This window comes from Myodes glareolus, chromosome 1, assembly GCF_982192425.1.
Source record: "Myodes glareolus chromosome 1, mMyoGla1.1, whole genome shotgun sequence".
In the NCBI taxonomy this organism is placed as follows: Eukaryota; Metazoa; Chordata; class Mammalia; order Rodentia; family Cricetidae; genus Myodes; species Myodes glareolus.
The window spans coordinates 14,838,005-14,857,380 of NC_142026.1; the positions used below are offsets into that span (position 1 = coordinate 14,838,005).

Sequence of the window (19,376 nt, forward strand, 5' to 3'; positions counted from 1 at the left end):
TGTACCCGCGTGGTCCCGCCCAGGCCCCGCCTTCGCGACGCACTAGGCATCCTCCCAGAGCTGGACCGCTCCTGGCGGCCGCCTGCAGCCCTCTGCATCCTCCGCCTCCCGCCTCCCTCCTGGGTCCCAGTGCAAGTGTGGGTGAGACTCCTCGTTCGATTTTTCATATTTATTTTTAAATATTGATGACATTGGGGAAAAGGAGAGGGGAATGAAAAGAGAGAGTGAGAAAGAAAAGAAATGGGAAGGATGTTCTCTGTTCTGAAAATCCAATCCTGGGGCCATAGCTCTCACCGTTAATTAAAATTAAATCTCCAGGGCATCTGTGTAGAGAAAGGCTGCAGGTCTGGGCCCTCGCTGTGTCCTTCTACAGCAGACGGCCGTCTGTCTGGGCTCCAGCTGCAGTGTGCGGGTGGCTAGGAACTGGGAAAGGCTTAGGTTAGCAGAAGGGAAGACAGACACCCAGGTCCCAGATCTCTGCATCTTCAGGGAGTCTAAGAGAAGGTGTGGGTCAGGAGAGGACATACAGTTGCAATTGTCCTCAGAGCCTAAATAATGAGTGATTAAAAAGAAATAGATTTAGACCCACTCTTACCTCCTCTGTGCCCCACCCAGAAATGAAAGAAAGAAGCACCCTTCACTGGATTTGAGATCTAATCTGTTTCATCCGGGCCACATAGAGGAAAAAAGAGATGAATTGTTGTATGGCTCTTGCAAGATTCATCTCCAGGTTTGTGTTTGAGAACCTGCCTTCCAGTTCATACCTTCAGCAGGAAACAGCTCTGCTCTGAGTTGGTTCCAAGGAATAATTTATTACTCACATTCTGTTTGTTTTTAATTAATTATTATTATTATTATTGTTTTCCTTTTCTTCCTTTTTCTCTTTTCTTTCCTTCTTTCTTTCTTTTTTTATTTTTAGACAAGGCTGTCTTGGAACTATCTACACTAGGTTGACCTGGAACTCAAAGACACACCTGCCTCTGCCTCTGGAGTGCTGGGATTAAAGGCGTGTGATACCATACCCAGCCCTTCTGTCTATCTGTCTATCTATCTATCTATCTATCTATCTATCTATCTATCTATCTATCTATCTATCATCTATCTATTTGTTGATCTATCTATCTATCTATCTATCTATCTATCTATCATCTGTCTGTCTGTCTGTCTATCTATCTATCATCTGTCTGTCTGTCTATCTATCTCTGTCTATCTATCTATCTATCTATCTATCTATCTATCTATCTATCATCTGTCTGTCTGTCTATCTATCTATCATCTATCTGTCTATCTATCTATCTATCTATCTATCATCTGTCTCTCTGTCTGTCTATCTATCTGTCTGTCTATCTATCTATCTATCTATCTATCTATCTATCTATCTATCTATCATCTGTCTCTCTGTCTGTCTATCTATCTATCTATCTGTCTATCTATCGTGTGTGTAACGAGTGTGGTTGTCAGAAGACAAACTGCAGGAGTCACTTCTCTCCTTGCATGAGTCCCAGGAATTGAAGGGAGGACACAAAGCTTAGCAACAAGCACCTTTACCTCTGCTTCTTATTTGTGACTCGTGAACTTGGCAGATGTAGGGACTATGTTAGGTCATTGATCTTACTCCAGGAATAATGGCATTTGTAAGTTTGTGGGGGTATTCTGTTCTCCCTTTCCAGGTAGCAAGCCACAAACCATTCAAGAGGCGGGGGTTGGAGTCACCACTTAAAACTCACAGAGAGTTAAGAGTAAAATTAGCCATTGCTTCTCTCCCTGGGTCTCTCCGACCAGCAAGACAGCACCTCTGGGAGAACCTCATCTCCTCCTGGTCCCTCCACCTCCCCTGCCCTTCTCTAACCTTTTTTTTTTTTTTTTTTTGGAGAAGATACCCTCTAACTACTTGCCGATAGCGCCTAGCCAACCCATGTAAAGGAAGTACTAAAACTCTCTGGCTATCTGGCTATCTTTGGGTAGTTGGCCAAGGGCTCCATTACCCTTCTGTTTATACCAGTTATGTGCTTATGAACACATTTTAAAAATGGCAGCACTTTAACCTTTTTTTAAATGTAATTTTTTTTGTGTGTGTTTGTGTGTGTGTGTGCGTGTGTGTGTCTGTGGAAATCAGAACAGGATGTTGAATGCCCTTCTCAATCATTCTCAACCTTATTCCCTTGAGACAAGGTCTCTCACTGAACCAGAGCTTGCTCCCTTTTACCTGACGGGAGTCGCAGCAACCCTCCCTCCCATTTCTGTCCAGCACCCTCTAACCCTGGGCTTACAAGCCAGTATGTTCTGGGGATCTGACTCAGATTTTCATGCTTGCATAGAAATTCGTACCCTTACCTTCTAAGACATCTCCACGGTCCCCTAAAAAGAAATTTAAGTAGAAGTGCTGAAGAATCATTTCAGAAAAATATAATTTCCCATTCTCTGGTCCCAATGATAAAGGGATACATGATGTTTGTTCTTTTGCCTGTTTAAGTCCAGCCATGTGGATTGCACACCGTTCCTCCTTGGAGCTAAACCTCCTTCTCCCCTACCTCATATATTTTTTAACAGAAAAAAAAATACTGAGTGTGGACACTGAGCAGACTGAGGCAGGGGTTCAAGTGAGAAGGTGAAAAGGACATGAGGCAGTTATGCCCAATGGGATGACAGGGTACCACCTGTCATCTGTGTGGACGCTGCAGGCTGAGCAGTCACAGTTTCCCCCCTCAGCCCCAGGAAAACCTGTGATTCAGAAGTGTGGGGTCTCTCAGGGCTCCTTTGTTTAAAATAAGCAGGCATGTTCTCTTTGTCTCTCCCTCTGCCTCTAGGGTTTCAAAATCTGCTAGCCCCTAAATGTCAGCACACCCAGCAATTTCACTTGGAAGCTGTTTGTTCTCAGATTTTAATTCTGCCCCCTTCAGGAGCCACCCCCGACCTGAGCCCACCACCATGCTGCTTTGGTGACTCCCTTGGTCAAATCCAGCGCTGCTCTCTGGCGCTCTGCATGGCTGCCCGCTTTGTCCTGGCTTACTGTCACCAGGATGCATCCGCACCCCCTGTGCTGTCACACCCCATTAGTGGTGGCATCCTTTCTTGGCTGAGATGCTTTCCCTGCTTACCCAGCTCCCCGCCCCTCCCCCTCCCCATCTTCCTGGTGAACATCATTTCTCCCCCTCTGCAAAGCAGCTGCTGGCTCAGAGTGACAGGTGCTTGTGGGGTTCTCAACAGGCAGATTCATAGAACTGCTGTGCTGAAGGAAACCAGTAAGGCCCCTGACTCCCCCTATGCCTCACAGCAAGAGCCCTCTCAGACTGTTCAGTCAGTGCTGACTGAGCCCTTGTGTGCCAGGTACTGCTCTAGGCCTGGGGAATACAGCACAGTCAATGGGATAGTTGGGTTTCCCTGTCTTTGTTCAATCTTATCTTCTAGCACGTAGGAGTGGAGGGGTCGGGTCGGGGTGGGGTGGGAGGAGTAGTCACCACCATAGGTACCACAGTAGTCAAATAAAAAATTCAATTCTTCAGTTCCTTTTTAAAAATTTTTAATTTTTTTCAGTTCTTTCATTCATTATTTTTTTTATTTATTTTACATACTGACCACAGTTTCCCCTCTCTTTTCTCCTCCTGTTCCCTCTCCCCACCTTTCTTCTACCCACCTCGTCCCCCTCTGTCTTCATTCAGAAGGGGGCAGGCCTCCCATGGGAGTCAACACAGCATGGCACATCAAGTTGAGGCAGAAACTGCTTCCCTGCGTCAATGTTGGACATGGCAACCCAGCGTGGGGATTGGGGTCCCAAACCCAGCTTAAGGACTGGTCAGGTTCTGATCCCACTGCTAGGAACCCCACAAACAGATGAAGGTACACAACTGTCGCACACATGCAGAGGCCTAGGTCAGTCCCATGCAGGCTCCCCAGAGCAGGCTCTAGAGTTGGTGAGCTCCCACGAGCTCAGGTCAGCTGTCTCTGTGGGTTTCCCTGTCATGACCTTGACTCCCTGCTTCCATTTTCAGTTCTTTCAGTAAGGAGCGTACTATGTCTTCAGAAACAATTCCCTCTGCTCCCAGGAACTGTTTCCTTTGTAGACAGATGGTGCTAAATCAGCTTCTGTGTAGTTTTCTTCCTACTAAGGATTGAACCTAAGTCCTTATGCATACGGAGCAAAGTGGCCTTGTGTATATGGGGCGAGCACTCTCTCCAGCCCTCTTCATTTTTTACCTTGAGAAGGGGCTTTACCTAGTTGCGCAGGGTGTCCTTGACTTCACTCTGTAGCTCAGGCAAGCACAGAGCTTGCAATTCCCCTGCCTTAGCTTTCAGAGCAGGAGAGCACAGGACCACACCACCAGCCTGGGGTACTGAATTCTTTCATTTTCCACCCAAAAAATCCAGAGAGTGGGACAGGTTGCTAGGGAAGGAGAAACATTCCTTTGGAAAGGCTGCAAACCAAGAAGATGGCAGGGAACTACCATCCTTTCAGGTTCATTATAGGGAACCCAGAGGCTCCAAGGCCTTTATAGGAAAGCTCTGAAGGACCAGGTGGGCCATGGGCAGCGAGGCAGTGTGCTGAACTGAACCTTAATCACCTGCAGACTGGATTTTCTTTTCTCTTCTGCTGTAATAATCTTGAGTTAACATTGGCTTTCCTTTGTGCCTTTGATGAACCCACTATCTTTCTACAAGTTAAACATTTAACTTTAGGGCCTGGAGAGATGGCTCTGGAATTGAGGGCACTTCTTGATCTCCAACAGGACCCCAGTTTGGTTCCCAGAACCCATACCGGGAAGCTCGTTGTCACCTGTAACTCCAGTCCTACAGAATAGGATCCCCTCTTTTGGCTTCTGTGGGAACCCATGAATGTGGATTTGTTGCGCCTTGACCAAAGGTCGGAGAGCTCAGGCCTGTTCTTGCACCTGGCTGGCCTCAAACTCACAAGGATCTGCCTGCCTCTGCCTCTGGAGTGCTGGGATTAAAGGTGTGTACCATCACCACCTGGCCAAAAATCTTATTTAATTGTAATTGAAGGATTGACTAAGGCAGCAAGACTAGAAACCAATGCTTAAAACCAATTTTTCTTTTTCTCTTTCTCTCTTTCTTTCTTCCTTGCTTTCTTCTTTCCTTCCTTCCTTTCTTTCTTTCTTTCTTTCTTTCTTTCTTTCTTTCTTGTTTTAGGCAGGGTTTTTCTGTGTAGCACTGGCTGTCCTGGAACTCACCCAGTAGACCAGGCTGGCCTTGAACTCAGAGATCCACCTGCCTCTGCCTCCCTAGCGCTGTGATGTAGGAGGGTCATCTGTCTATGTGTTACTTTCTTTGGTTAATAAAGAAACTGCCTTGGCTTTTGATAGTACAGCAGCTTAGATAGGTGGAGTAGACAGAACAGAATGCTGGGAAAAAGGCAATGAGGCAGAAGCCATGCTTCTCCTGCCCAAGATGGACATGGGTTAGAATCCTCCCGATAAGCCACGACCTCATGGTGGCTTACAGGTTATTAGATATGGGTTAGTCAAAATGTGAGAGTTAGCCAATTAAGAAGCTGGAGATAATGGGCCAGGCAATGTTTAAAAGAATACAGTTTCCATGTAATTATTTCGGGTAAAGCTAGCCGGGCGGGTGGCGGGAAGCGGCCCACCATTCCTTTAACAGTGCTGGGATCAAAGACGTGCATCATCACACCAGCTTCTAAAACCAATTTTTCTAAGAATGAGTTCTAGAGTATAAGTGTATTTTTCAACATCTATTGATCCCCTGGATGACGAAGATTTCAGTTTGAGGTTAACGTTCTGTACTCCCATGCTGATGAACAGACTTTGAACTGGTAGTAGATATGGAGGATGGGCCTTGTTTCCAAAAAGGAGTCTCTTCTCTTGATCCTGTTGATTAAAGTTTTGAGAACGTGGAGGATTTATTTTACCCTCTTATAGAATCCAGAATGCTGGAGAGAGATTCAGAGTCTGTTTCTCACACCAAACACTATAGCATGCTATGTGCACAAAAACAGGGAAGAGAATTAACCCCCCTAACATCCTTTATTGATTTATCTGTGAATTTCACATAATTTACCCTAATCCAGTTCATTTGCCAGTCCCTCTATATCTGCCACTGACTGCTGCAGCATGTCCCCCAAAATTAATTTAAACCAAAACAAAGCAACAACCCTCCCTCACCTCACTCCTCTGTCTTTCCAGTACCTCTTCAGCCATCCTAGTGGCGTGGGAAGCGTTGGTGTGTCTTGCAGTGCACCCTCTCATTCGGTCAGCCCCATCTGCAAATGTTCGTTGCAATGAGTCATTGATCTGGTTCAAGGCCTCTGGCACACCATCATGTGCCAGAACTCCTCTCAGATATCCTGCGGTTGTCCCGAGTCATGGCGGTGCTGTGGTTGTCATTCCCCAGGACCAGTCTCTTCACACACTCCAGCGGGTCATAGATGGGGTAGATGTGGGGATGAGCCAACCCAAGGCCCAGGATGTATAGACCCTCCTCTTTTAACAACTGCTTACATCATTCAGAGAGGCAATCGACAAGTGCGTACTGACCTTCTGGTATGGGTCTAACCCACTAGGGACGAAGAGGTGCGAGGCAGCTCCTGACCTTTGCGTGTTTACTGTCTGCCTGTGGGGATGAAGGAGAACTCACGATGCCACTCATAATCCACAACACGAAGAGCTGTGTAGCTAAGTGTTAAGAATATAGAACACATGGTAGGTGTTGTGGAACTCCCCCACCCCAATTCTGGGGTTAAAGGCACATGGCCGTGCCTGGCTTTCATATGGGTGTTAGGGATTTGAACTGGTCTGGTCCTCTTGCTTTCGTAGCAAGAGCTCTTATCCATTGAGCCATCTTCCCAGCCCCTGGCATGCACTTTGTTGTTGTTACTTGTAAAGACAATTTATTTGGTGTTGGGGAGCTCACACAGAACCCTGTAATGACACTCCTGCCCCTCGATTCTTAGAAACCTGATGGCAGAAAAGTGTTTGCCTGGAAAGAAGATGCAGATGCTGTCCAGGAGGTAGAGCTGAGTTCAACTAAACTCGCTGTTGTTTTATCAAGACAGGGTCTCTCACTACGTAGACCAGGCTGGCTTTGAACTCACAGAGATCTGCTTGACTCTGCTTCCCAAGTGCTGGAATTAAAGGCACATATGCCGTACCCAGCTAGTTTCAACTAGACTCTTAAGGAATGACAAACATGAGGCCCTGGAGAAACACCATCCAGCATGGGTATTTCCCACCCATGATCTGTGACCCCTTCATACCCCATAAAAGTCTTGAGCCAAGTGAAGGAGGGACGTGAAAATCTCTCCTGTTTTCCTCAGGGTTGGCCTTGAATAAACCGACTACCAACTACTGTCCTCTAAGTTCTTGTCTCCCCCGAGGTTTTCAGTACAGCAATGAGCAGAGTATAATTGAAGATCTGGCAATGTCAGGAGTCCACTTGTGGTTGATTAAACTTTGTCCCTCTGCAGAAGTGGAACACACCCAACACCAGTGATAAGTGTCTCTCTTGGCAACAGACTGTCAGCAAGGGCTGATGCCATTTTTTTTTTAAACCTGTCAGCTCTGTAGAGGTCTTGCTGTGACTGGCTGTCAGACAGTGGGTGTGAGTCTGAGATGTATTCTAATGTCTGTGAGAAAGCCTCCCACAGCACATCTGAGGCTGTAGTTGGGGAAAACACTAGGCTGCTTCTGTGCACCAGAATGAGGACTTTGGGCCATTTCTATGTCTTTGACATGTTCATGCTCAGTTCATATTACGCATTACATTGCTTTGTCTGGTATCCATGTTCAGTGGAATTATTTATGTTTGATTTTTTTTTGTGACTGGGTTTCCCTGTATCCTTGGCTGTCCTGGAACTTGCTCTTGTAGACCAGGCTGACCTTGAGTTCACAGAGATCCTCCTGCCTCTGCCTCCTGAGTGCTGGGATTAAAGGTGTGCACCACTGTTGCCTAGCTTATGTTTGAGTTTTAATATAATATTTCTTATTAATTCTTTAAAAATCATATATATAATGTATTTTGATAATACTTAAGCCCCACTCTGCCCCCTAACTCCTCCCAGATTCAACCTCAGGACCCCACCCTATGCACTTTTAACATAATTTTAAATTTGGTGGAGGAGGCAAATATTTGTTATCATTAATAACAGATTAATAATTTGTTATATATTAATAAGCCCTGTTGTTATATATTAGTAAGCATACTATGAAAAATAGCTTATGAAATACAGTGACAGTCTCTAATGGTAGGGAAGTTTTTAAACTATTTACCAAAAACTTTCCATTTTCAAATTATTTGTTTATTGTTGAGAATTGCTGGAGTCTATGCCCAACCCTGTCTTCCCAGGGCCCCTGAGAATGTGTGCTCCCAGTAGCTGTGGGTTTCCGGTTTTCTGTCGCTATTTTCGTTCCTAATTCTTCAATCCTTCATTTCCTTCTTATTCTGTCTGAGTATTTCCTTGGCTCTAATGCCAAATGCACACCCTGTAGTGTCATTTAGTCTCAATTGTTTAGTCTCTCCTCCCCTTATTTGTTTTGATAGTCTCAGTGTCTAGTGGACTGGCCCAGTAGGCACAGCCAAAGTGGAGTGTGGCTGTGGACAAGCAAGGAGAAATACATCTTAGATTGTCATCCAGTCTGAAGCACAATGATGCATCTTTAATATTACCGTGTGACAGGAAGGACTCTGAATCATACTTCTTCAAATGCTAACGCACAGAGCTGGTTTTGGGTTTGGTTTTCTTTCCTGTATTTCCAAACTTTGGGTGCATTTGTTTTCCGCGGAATGACAGTTTTGACCTTCCAGGCAGTAGATAAATGTCCTTTGCCCTTTGCCCTTTCACTTTTTTGTAATCCCCATGGATAAGCAGATTGTTGAGCCTTGCCTTTATATCCTAACCTTAATTAACTGCCTGAAATAAATCAGGTGCTTCTGGGTAGCATTCTTAAAGGTGAGGCGTAGGGGAAGATATTCTATAACCCTTTAATATCCAATCATGCCTAAAGGACTCCCTAAACAGCACAAACCCCCAGGGTCTCATCACAGAAGGCACTGTGTTTTTTGGTGTGTTACTTGCACATGCATAATAAATACACTTGCATTCTTAAAAAAAAAATCACCAAACCAAGACAAGAGAAAAGAATACAATCAGGTTATGTGGTATAAAAGTTATTTTAAATTAGAAAAAAACTTGCACTAATATTGCTGCTTCTGCAAAAAAGTTAAGGAATCTGGCTGGAGTTTTCAGTTTTGAATGAAGACAGACTCTGCCAAGCGTCTTCTTCTTACGTCTAGCTGATCTCCCAGGTTGTTGGGCTGTGAATTCACTGGACCAAGGCGTTTAGGAGCCCCCCCCCGCCCCATTCTCTCCAGGAAGAGTCAGAGCAGATGGCCTTGCCAGAGCAAAGAGCCCAACATGACGATGCTGGATGGCTCTCAGGAACTAGTGAGCTAAATCAGGGCTCCTCACCAAAATGGTCCAACATGGAGAGGCAAGGAAGACATGGCTCTCCCCAAGGCTAAGGATTCCAAGTTTCCTAGTTAAAAATGTATATGGGTATAAAATCCTACTCCCCAAGTGTCTGTGCTTAATAAAATAATGTTTCCTACAATCCAAATCCTTTAGTAAAACTGACACTCAAGAAGCTGTGTCACAGTGTGGCTGTGACACCAGTGGCCACTTTATACCCGTCTAAAGGGCACCTGCATATACATGGCATACATGTACACACATGCATACACAAACTTTAAAAAAAACAAACAAAACAAACCTCCATCCAAAGGTGGGCATAATTACTTAAAATGACCAAAAATGAGTCAGGTGTGGTGGCTCACGCCTTTAATCTCAGCTCTTGGAAGGTGGAGACAGGCAGATGTCTGCAGATCTCTGAGAGTTTGAGGCCAGCCTGGTCTACAGAGCTAGTTCTGGAACAGCAGTGGTTACACAGAGCCGTGTCTTGGAGGAAAGAAAAAAAAAAAAAACTCAAACAAACCCTTCCTTATTTGCCCAGCCTCTTTTCAGATGCAATGTCTGAAAGTCCCACTGGGTGGTGCTGCTATAGACAGAAAGATGTAGTACCCCTCTGTAAGAACAGGGAGATTTGAGCAGATTTCTATTTAATGGTAATTTAATTAATAATGATGTTAAAGAATGACTTTTAAAATTACACAGAATACTGCTATCATGGGGCTTTAAAGTGTGTGTGTGTTTGTGTATGTGTGTGTGTATGTGTGTATGTGTGTGTGTATGTATGTGTGTGTATGTGTGTGAGTGTGTATGTATATGTGTGTATGTGTGTGTATGTATGTGTGTGTATGTGTGTGTGTATGTATGTGTGTGAGTGTGTGTATGTATGTGTGTGTGTATGTGTGTGAGTGTGTGTGTATGTATATGTGTGTATGTGTGTGTATGTGTGTATGTATGTGTGTGTATGTGTGTGTGTATGTGTGTGTATGTATGTGTATGTGTGTATGTATGTGTGTGTATGTGTGTGTGTATGTGTGTGTGTATGTATGTGTGTGTATGTGTGTGTATGTATGTGTGTGTGTATATGTATGTGTGTGTATGTATGTGTATGTGTGTGTGTGTGTGTTGGGGGATTGCATATGGCAGAGGACAGCTTTAGGGGTTTGGTTCTCTCCTTCCATCATGGTGCATTTCAGAGATCCAACTCAGATATTCAGGCACGATGGTACCTTTGCCCTCTGAGGCATCTTGTTGTCCTATTTATTTTATTTTACATATTGAAGTAGAAAGGAAGTGTTTAAGATTTGTTGTTAAATACTATGAAGAAACAAGATTGACCTGGAATAGCTTTATTGTTGTTGAAACTAGGTGATATGTGCCAGGAAGACACATTAAAGTACTTATTGTTCCCACGTAATAGAAAGAGTCCCGTCGTAAGCGGTTAGCGCTTACTACAATAACAGCTTTATTTTCTTTTTCTCCTTGGAAGACTGTCAGCCGCTGGTTCCCTAAGTGTGTCAGGCTGGATGTTGCTAATACTCACTCCGTAGCAGCAACAGTCACAGCAGCCCTTGGAACGGCTCACGCTCGGAAATAGATTGCAGCCTCCTGAGTGGGCGGCTGAGCTGAGAGGACAGAGCTCCTCTGTCTTGGTTTTCTTGGCATGCCTTGGCTTAACATTTTAGTTCCAGATGAAGACTTTCAATCTCCTAGAACAGTGGTCTTCAACATGTGTGTATCGACCCCTTTGGGGTCAAACAGCCCTTTCACGGGGGTCGCACACCAGATGCCCTGCATATCAGATATTTACATTACAGTTCATAACAGGAGCAAAACTACATTTATGAAGTAACAACAAAAATCATTTTATGGCTGGATCACCACAACGTGGGGAACTGTGTTAAAGGGTCTCAGTAGTAGGAAGGTTGAGAACCACTGACCTAGAAAATCAAACTTAGCCCAAGGTGAGTTTGCAAACATAAGTAATGGGCCCGTATTTTTTCCATAAGATGCGTGTTCTTTTCTCTTCTTTCTGGTTTACATGCAGAAGAGAGGATGAAGTGTTGAAAGTAAGAGCACCTCTTCCAGGTTCTCGCAACTTTCTCAGTACATGTTGTACTAGGAGACAGGGTTCCCACGTAGCAAAGGAGTTGCAATTATGAGGTTCCACGACTCTTCTTCCACTCGGGCATTGTTGGGATGTATTCTTGGCAGTCAGAAGTACAAAGTATTGGCTCCAGTCATGCCAGTCTCCATCAACGATGAGAGTAAGATTGGTTTTTTAACTCCTACCTGCCCGTAGACTTCCTCACTAACTTTTTTATACTCTCTACCCTTTAACGGGACTGGTGGGTTTTTCGCAATACTACATGTCTACGAATGACAAAAGGTAATATTAAAATTTTATTTGTCATCTGTTACTGAAAGAGGATTTCCATGGACCCCTCCCTCCTTTGTTGACTTCCCCGTTTCCCTCCAGTCTGCCATCTTTGATTTCAGCTGATGCTTTGCTTTTCTGTCTTTTAGGTCGCATGCATCCTTGGGGACATGTTTGCACAGTCCTTTCTAGGTAGAAGCTGTGCGATTCATGGACCTTGAGTTTGCTCAAGCAAGTCAAACTCATCTAACGTAAGCTGGGCTACTTCTCAGGACGGGGATGGAAGAGTCAGCACCAGCGGAAAGCCAGGGCCAGCTCCCAAGCCCCCACCATGGCTCACTGAGGCGGGCAGTGGCTGCTGCCCTGGCCCTGGATGGGGAATCCACAATGGGCCGCAGGAAGAAGAAGAGGAAAGAGTCTCGCCCAGAATCCATCATCATCTACCGGTCAGATAACGAGAAGATGGATGAAGAGCCTGAAGAATCGGAAGGTGGAGATCGGCCTAAAGAGGAGGAAGGGGAGGATTTCCTGGACTACCCTGTGGATGACGGTGAGTCTCTCTGGAGCCCCTTGTTCAAAGTCATCGGAAGAAAGCCAAATCAGGGTCCCTCCTCCAGGAGACAGGCACCTGCTCACTGGCCTTTTTCTTTTCTTTTTCTTTTTTGGGTAATGAATTTCTTGAGGTGTTGCAATCTTTATTAATTATACTGATAGGAGTTACTTAGAGCCTGGAACACTCTGTTTTGGGTAGATGGAATATCTATCTATCCTTTCATAATTGCTAGTGTAAGAGAAGAAGCTGATTTATAGACTCACCACTTAACATAAATGGGATAAAGAGCAACAGTTACGTTTCTTAATAATTATGGAAAGGCAGCCAGGAGGTGGCTTACATCTATAATCCAAGCACTTGGAAGGCTGGGATTGAGGCAAAGGGTTATGAATTGGATGCCATCCTGGGATATGCAGTGAGACCATGTCTGAAAAATAAAAAGTAAACCACCACCAACAGCAACACCACATCAAGAGGCTATGTCTTAGGGTTTCTAGTGCTGCAACAAAACACCATGAATAAAAGCAAGTTGGGGAGGATGGGCTTACACTTCCACAGCACTGTTCATCATCAAAGAAAGGACAGGAACTCAAACGGGGCAGGAACCTGGCGGCAGGAGCTGATGAAGAGGCCATGGAGGGATGCTGCTTACAGACTTGCTCCTCGTGGCCCGCTCAGCCTGCTTTCTTATAGAACCCAGGACCACCAGCTCAGGGATGGAATTACCCGCAATGGACTGGGCCCTCCCCCCATCAGTCATTAATTAAGGAAATACTTAGCTGGGCAGTGGCAGCACATGCCTTTAATCCCTGCAGAGGCAAGTGGTTCTCTGTGACTTCAAGGCCAGCCCGGTTTACAGAGCTAATTCCAGGACAGCCAAGGCTATACAGAGAAACCCTCTCTCAAAAAAACAAAAACAAAACAATAAAAAACCAACCAAACAAACAAACAAAAAAATAAACAAAGAGAGAATACCTTACAGTCAGATCTTATGCAGGCATTTTCTCAATTGAGGTTCCCTCCTTTCAGATAATTCTAGTTTGTGTGTCAAGTTGACATTGGATTAGCCAGCACAGACGATAATTTATGATATCAGTGAGATACAGTATTTATTCACAATTCAAGATTGTCGAAATTTGTGTGAAATATGATAGCATCCTTGTGTGGAACTAGGTATGCTCTCACATGCCTTAAGCTCAGGTTAGTCACTTCTCCCACACTGTAGGAACTGGTCAATATTTGTTAAGATTCGAAATATGCATACTGCACGTCACGTCACAGAAATTCTTCATATCTCCACCATGAAATTCTGCCTGTGCTCTGCCTGCTTAAGGATATCTGTTGCCATTAAGGAGCAAATATGCGAGTTATCTATGTTAAGAATTACTGTGCGGCAGTGGACAGACCTACTCGTGTTCAGATGGGTGTTAAGACTCACACGCCCAGCGTGAATGACGCGAGACGTGCCTCTACTCCCACGGAGCTGACCTTCCACCCTGGGAGGACAGGCAGTGAGGAAGATGACTTCAGGTGGTGGCATTAGTTCCAAAGACAGCAAATCCACAACACTGGGGAGATGATCACTGCTGGAGTGGGTTTGTGCCGCAGGAGACCCCTCTAAAGGAGTGACCCCTCTAAAGGAGTGACATTTGAACTCCTCCAAGGAACATGAAGGAGCCAGGTAAGAAAGATGTCGGTCAGAGTTTTTTGGGTTTTTTTGTAACAGCAAGGGACTTGAGGTGAGAGCAATACTGGCCTATTGATGGGAAGGGGCGTTTGTTAGGATGTGGAGAGAACCAGGGGAAGGATGGTGGAAGGTCAGCAGGGAAGCCAGGCTGGACCCTGGTGCATCTAGCAAGGGCATATGGGGGGATGGGAACTACGTTAAGGGGAACTTTCAAGCAAGGCAGACATATTGTTAATTCTTATATAGATATATTTAAAAATTATTTTTATTATATATGTTTAGTTTGTGTGTGTGTGCGTGTGTGTGTGTGTGTAGTGGGTGGGTATTATTTATAGTTTAAATATAAGAGCTGGATGCTGGGCAGTGGTGGTGCACGCCTTTAATCCCAGCACTCGGAAGGCAGAGGCAGACAGATCTCAGTGAGTTTGAGGCCTTGGAAAACCATAAATAGATAAATACCCAAAATATAAGAGCTGGCGTGTCTACAGGCATCTCAGGGAAACACAGGACTGGGATGAGAAGGAGGGGATGGACTATTCCCTCAGTGTGTACATACACACACACACACACACACACACACATTTTATGTGCAGGTTAATAGCCACAAATAATGCCTTCATAGCACTTGTTACCCAGAAGCAAGGTCATGATAAAATGGTGTCTGGTGAGGTTCCTCACCAATCTGCATGTTACAGAGACTGTGCCAAGGCTGGGGTACAGAGAAACGGCCCAACAGTAGGAAGAACAAGTTAATCTTGCCCACGGTTTTGTCAGGGCCCACACGCGTGGAGTCATCGGTGTCTGCGGGAGTGATAATGACAGAGATTGCCCTCCAAGGGAGAGCCACTTTAAGCCCGCAGCTGACTCACTGGTTCTGCTCCTGTTCAGGTCCCGCTTCAGGATGGGACTGAGAGGAAATGTGATCTCCTCAGTTCTCGACTCTCTTTTGTGCCCTGCAGGTGTGTGGAACATGCCTTCGGACAGCCGCTATGTCACACTAACGGGGACCATCACGCGAGGGAAAAAAAAGGGTCAGATGGTGGATATCCACGTCACCTTGACGGAGAAGGAGCTGCAGGAACTGACCAAACCTAAAGGGCTGTCCCGGGAAGCCGCCCCGGAGGGAAGGAGGACCTGCCAGGTCGGGGCAGACCAGGGCCCACACGTGGTTCTCTGGACGCTGGTCTGCCTGCCGGTGGTCTTCGTCCTTTCTTTTGTAGTCTCCTTCTACTATGGCACTATCACCTGGTACAACATCTTCCTTGTGTATAACGAGGAAAGGACCTTCTGGCATAAGATTTCCTACTGCCCCTGCCTCATTCTCCTCTACCCGGTGCTCATCATGGCCATGGCCTCCTCCCTGGGGCTCTATGCTGCGGTAGTTCAGCTCTCGTGGTCCTGGGGAGCGTGGTGGCGAGCTGCCTGCGATATGGAGAAAGGCTTCTGCGGCTGGCTCTGCAGCAAGCTGGGCCTGGAGGACTGTTCTCCCTACAGCATTGTGGAGCTGCTAGAGTCTGACAATACCTCCGGCAATCTCTCCAACAAGGACCCCATCCAGGGAGTAGAAACCTCCACGGTCTAAACCTCCGTTGATTTCTTTCCCAGGCCCTAGTAGTCAATAGTCGTTCTACAGTTCTAGCAGGTTCTTTCCTTAAACCATCCAATACCCTTTACAGTCCTGGAAAATCCTGGCTCACATTGGCCTTCCCACCATCTTCATTATTCCAAGAGGGCAGGAAACAGAAAAGCAGTTCATCTGATATACAAAAGTGTCTTGACTCTTTGCCCTAAAATGACCATTTATCTGGGATATGGAGATCCATTATAAATTCCTTCAGGGGCCCGATGGTGTCACTGGTGCCTGTAATCCAGGGAAGTGTGTGCCTAAATGTGACAGAAAGGATAAAGAGGCTCAGGGGTAGGGCCGGAGAGATGGCTCCGGTTAAGAGCACTGGCTGTTCTTCCAGAGGTCCTGAGTTCAGTTCTCAGAAACCACATGGTGGCACAGAACCATCTCTAATGGGATCTGATGCCCTCTTCTGGCATAAAGTCAATAGAGTACTCATATGCGTAAAATAAATAAATAAAAAATCTCAAAAAGAGGCTCAGGAGTAACCAAATCCACCTGGAAAATAGCTGGAGCTGGAATGACATATTTAGGGAGCTAAGCTATAAACTGTGTGCATCACTTTATGCTTAGAGAGAATGACATGTAGTTAAAGCCCCAAACATCAGTGAACCAAACAAGAGAGAAATCCATTTCCTTCTTATATAGACGTCTGTAGGTGGACCATCCCAAGACCCTGTGATGTCACCTGGAGTTCACTGGGTGGTGGAATGTGGCCCTCAGGACATGTGTCTTCAGTTTCTGATTTCCAAAAGCTGACTAGGTCTCTAGCTGTCCATCTACATCATAGCAATGTTTCTGGAAAATACAGAAGAAGCAAAGGAGGGCACAAAGCCCCCGTCAATATTCATAATATCTCATCGACCACACTATAGTCACACGGCCTCACCATCAAAAGATACTGGGAAATGTAATCTTTTACCTGGGTAGCTACATTCCTAGATGATATTGGGGTTATGTGAACTTGTGGGAAAAGGGAGAATGGCTTTTTAGCAGGTGGGTAAGAGTCTACATTTTATGATAGGTATTTAGATGATTCAGAATTCCAAACTACGAGTGCAGATTTATTTATTTATTTGTTTATTCATTATTTTGACCCTGGTCTTACACAGAGAATTTAAAGATAGATATGAACTACATACACTATGCATATGCCTTAGATAGTAGCATCTCATGTACTTGGCAACTTAACTTTCGCCATGTGGTTTCAGGTTTCTTTAGAAAACCCATTAGGTAGAAGCATACAGTCATATAATCACAGTATAATTCTTCCTGGGAAGGAAGGGGGAACAGGGATTGACAATATTTAATCTATAAAGACAGAGGAGAGAGAGAGAGAGAGAGAGAGAGAGAGAGAGAGAGAGAGAGAGAGAGAATGAGAATCTGCCGAACACTAACCCAGCAGGGATCAGTAACTCAAAGCACAAATCTCATTTAGCTTGTGCTTTGATCCAACCCGGGAGCCTTATTCACTCAGCCCTTTCTAGCATGAAGCTCCTCTGGCAGAACTAGGAGTGACATATCAGATCCATACAGGTGAAAGGATTCTGGATGGAAGAAACAAGTTCATTCTTAAGAGTGTACTGGCTTCCAAATGTCAAGTCCTAAGAGATCGGCGAGTTCTGGAGTTTGAATTCTTACAAGAAGGGATGATGTTCATTTTTTGTTGTCTCAGAAAGAAGTGCTTTGAAGAACTGCCATGAACTGAACTAGAGGGGTTGATCAAACTCCCCCAACTGCCAGCCAGGGACATTCATTTAATGTATGGTGCTGAACTCCGCTTTCAGAGAATTAAAAAACAATCCTGTTATTAGCTTGAGCAGAAGAAAAGAAAAATGTGTCCAGTATTATTTTTGAGAATAGCTGTGGTGCTTTCTGGTGCATTTCCAGAGATATGAATAATTTAAATAGAAATAAAGATAATAAAATCTGATTAAGATTTACCTATTTTGTTTTTGAGGTTCCCCCAATAGCTTTGAATACTTTTGTTTACACAAAAAGGCAAGCCTGTTGGTGGTTCTGTGGGTGTGAGATGGTCTCAGTAAGGGATCTTCTATCTGATGTTCTGGTCTTCTGTGGACCACAGATTTACGGGAATTCTATCTAGATGAACAGTTTCCGAGTCACCTTTTAACCTAACTCTTATTTTAAAGATGCAATCACATTTATCTGTCAGTCACATTGGTTAGGGAAAGCAATGATTATGACAAGAAGCATTGGGGCGAGGGTAAGAATCCACCCAAAGCATGCCAAGATGAACCTGACATAGCGGTCAACCTTGACCTAGGGACTTACAAAACTGAAACAATTTCAGAAGAGCCCTAGAGTCAGGTATGGCGATACACACTTCAAACTCCACCATAGGACTCATTTCTTCACCACATTGGACTTCGGTGGTATCCTGTGCTTTGATCTGCCATGGTCTCCCTATCTGTGTGCCTTACTTCCTCTCCAGAAAATATCTTATCACACAACAGTGTGGACAACCTAAGTGATGACCACATGAGCGTCAGAACAAAGATATGCACCTGTTGTTTGTGACTCAGAGAAAACAGACAATTTCTGTGTAGCGTCGTCAGAAGGGAATGACCGCTGGGTGAGTCCTGTGAAAAGGAGTGACAAACACTCAGAGCCAGCGGCAGCCTCCGTTTCCAGAAAAAGACGTCTTAGACTTCCTGAGCCAATTTTTCAGCCACAGCTACTCCGAGCTACCAGGGAGCTCTTAAAAGAGATCACCTTCTAGGTGGTTTTTTTTTTCTTCTAAAAATTTATTTATTTATTATGTGCATTGGTGTTTTTACTACATGTATATCTGTGTGAGGCTGTCGGGTCCCCTGGAACTGGAGCCCCAAACAGTTGTGAACTGCTCTGTCGCTGCTGGGAATTGAACCCAGGGCCTCTGGAGGAATGGTCAGTGCTTCCAACCACTGAACCATCTCTCCAGCAACTCCTGCCCACCCCCCAGGTGTTTATACTTCCCATTTTGTCTGCAAAGCTGAAAAAAAAATTTCTACTTTTGTTTACTCGGAGAAGGCTCACTCTTTCCTTTGGCAGTTGGTCCTAAGGTCACGGTACCTGCGTAGTCTTTCTTTAATATCCTGCTTAGAAGGCCTTTGGAGGAGCTAAGTGACTCTCTGAATTCCTCTTACGTAGGGGACTCTAACTCCAGAGTATCAACACAAAATGCTAGCTGGAGTGACCACTATTAGCTCAGTGATCACTATTCGCAATTATTTATTTATTTTTAGTCTTAAAAATCGTGTGTGCATGCATCTGTATTGTGGGTATGTCTATTGAACTGGAGCTTTTAACTGCCTGATGTGGGTACTGGAACCTGAACTCCTCACCCTTGCAAAACCAGTACTCCTTAATCTGTGGCCCATTTCCTCCAGTCCCTTATTTACTTACTTTTTTTTAAAAATTTATGTACTTTAAAAAAAAAAAAAAAGTATGAGTGTTCTGTCTGCATGCATGACTGCAGGCCAGAAGAGGGCATCAGATCCCATTATAGATGGTTGTGAGCCACCACGTGGTTGCTGGGAATTGAATTCAGGACCTCTGAAAGAGCAGCCAATTCTCTTAACCGCCGAGACATCTCTCCAGCCCTCTTTGTTTACTTTTTACTATTAAATTTATTCATTTGAGATTTATTTATTGTGATGTGTGGGACACGTGGAGGTCAGAGGACAACTTGCA

General features: G+C 44.9%; 1 protein-coding gene across 1 annotated transcript; it reads left to right on the plus strand.

Moving 5' to 3' along the window:
- The first annotated feature begins 55 nt into the window (after window positions 1-55).
- On the plus strand, window positions 56-17,613 carry Tmem169 (transmembrane protein 169). The gene is made up of 3 exons (XM_048459316.3): window positions 56-141; window positions 11,963-12,363; window positions 15,013-17,613. Exons 2-3 carry the CDS (start codon window positions 12,093-12,095, stop codon window positions 15,633-15,635), a joined length of 894 nt encoding a protein of 297 aa, XP_048315273.1. The 5' UTR covers window positions 56-141; window positions 11,963-12,092; the 3' UTR covers window positions 15,636-17,613.
- Window positions 17,614-19,376: the final 1,763 nt, after the last annotated feature.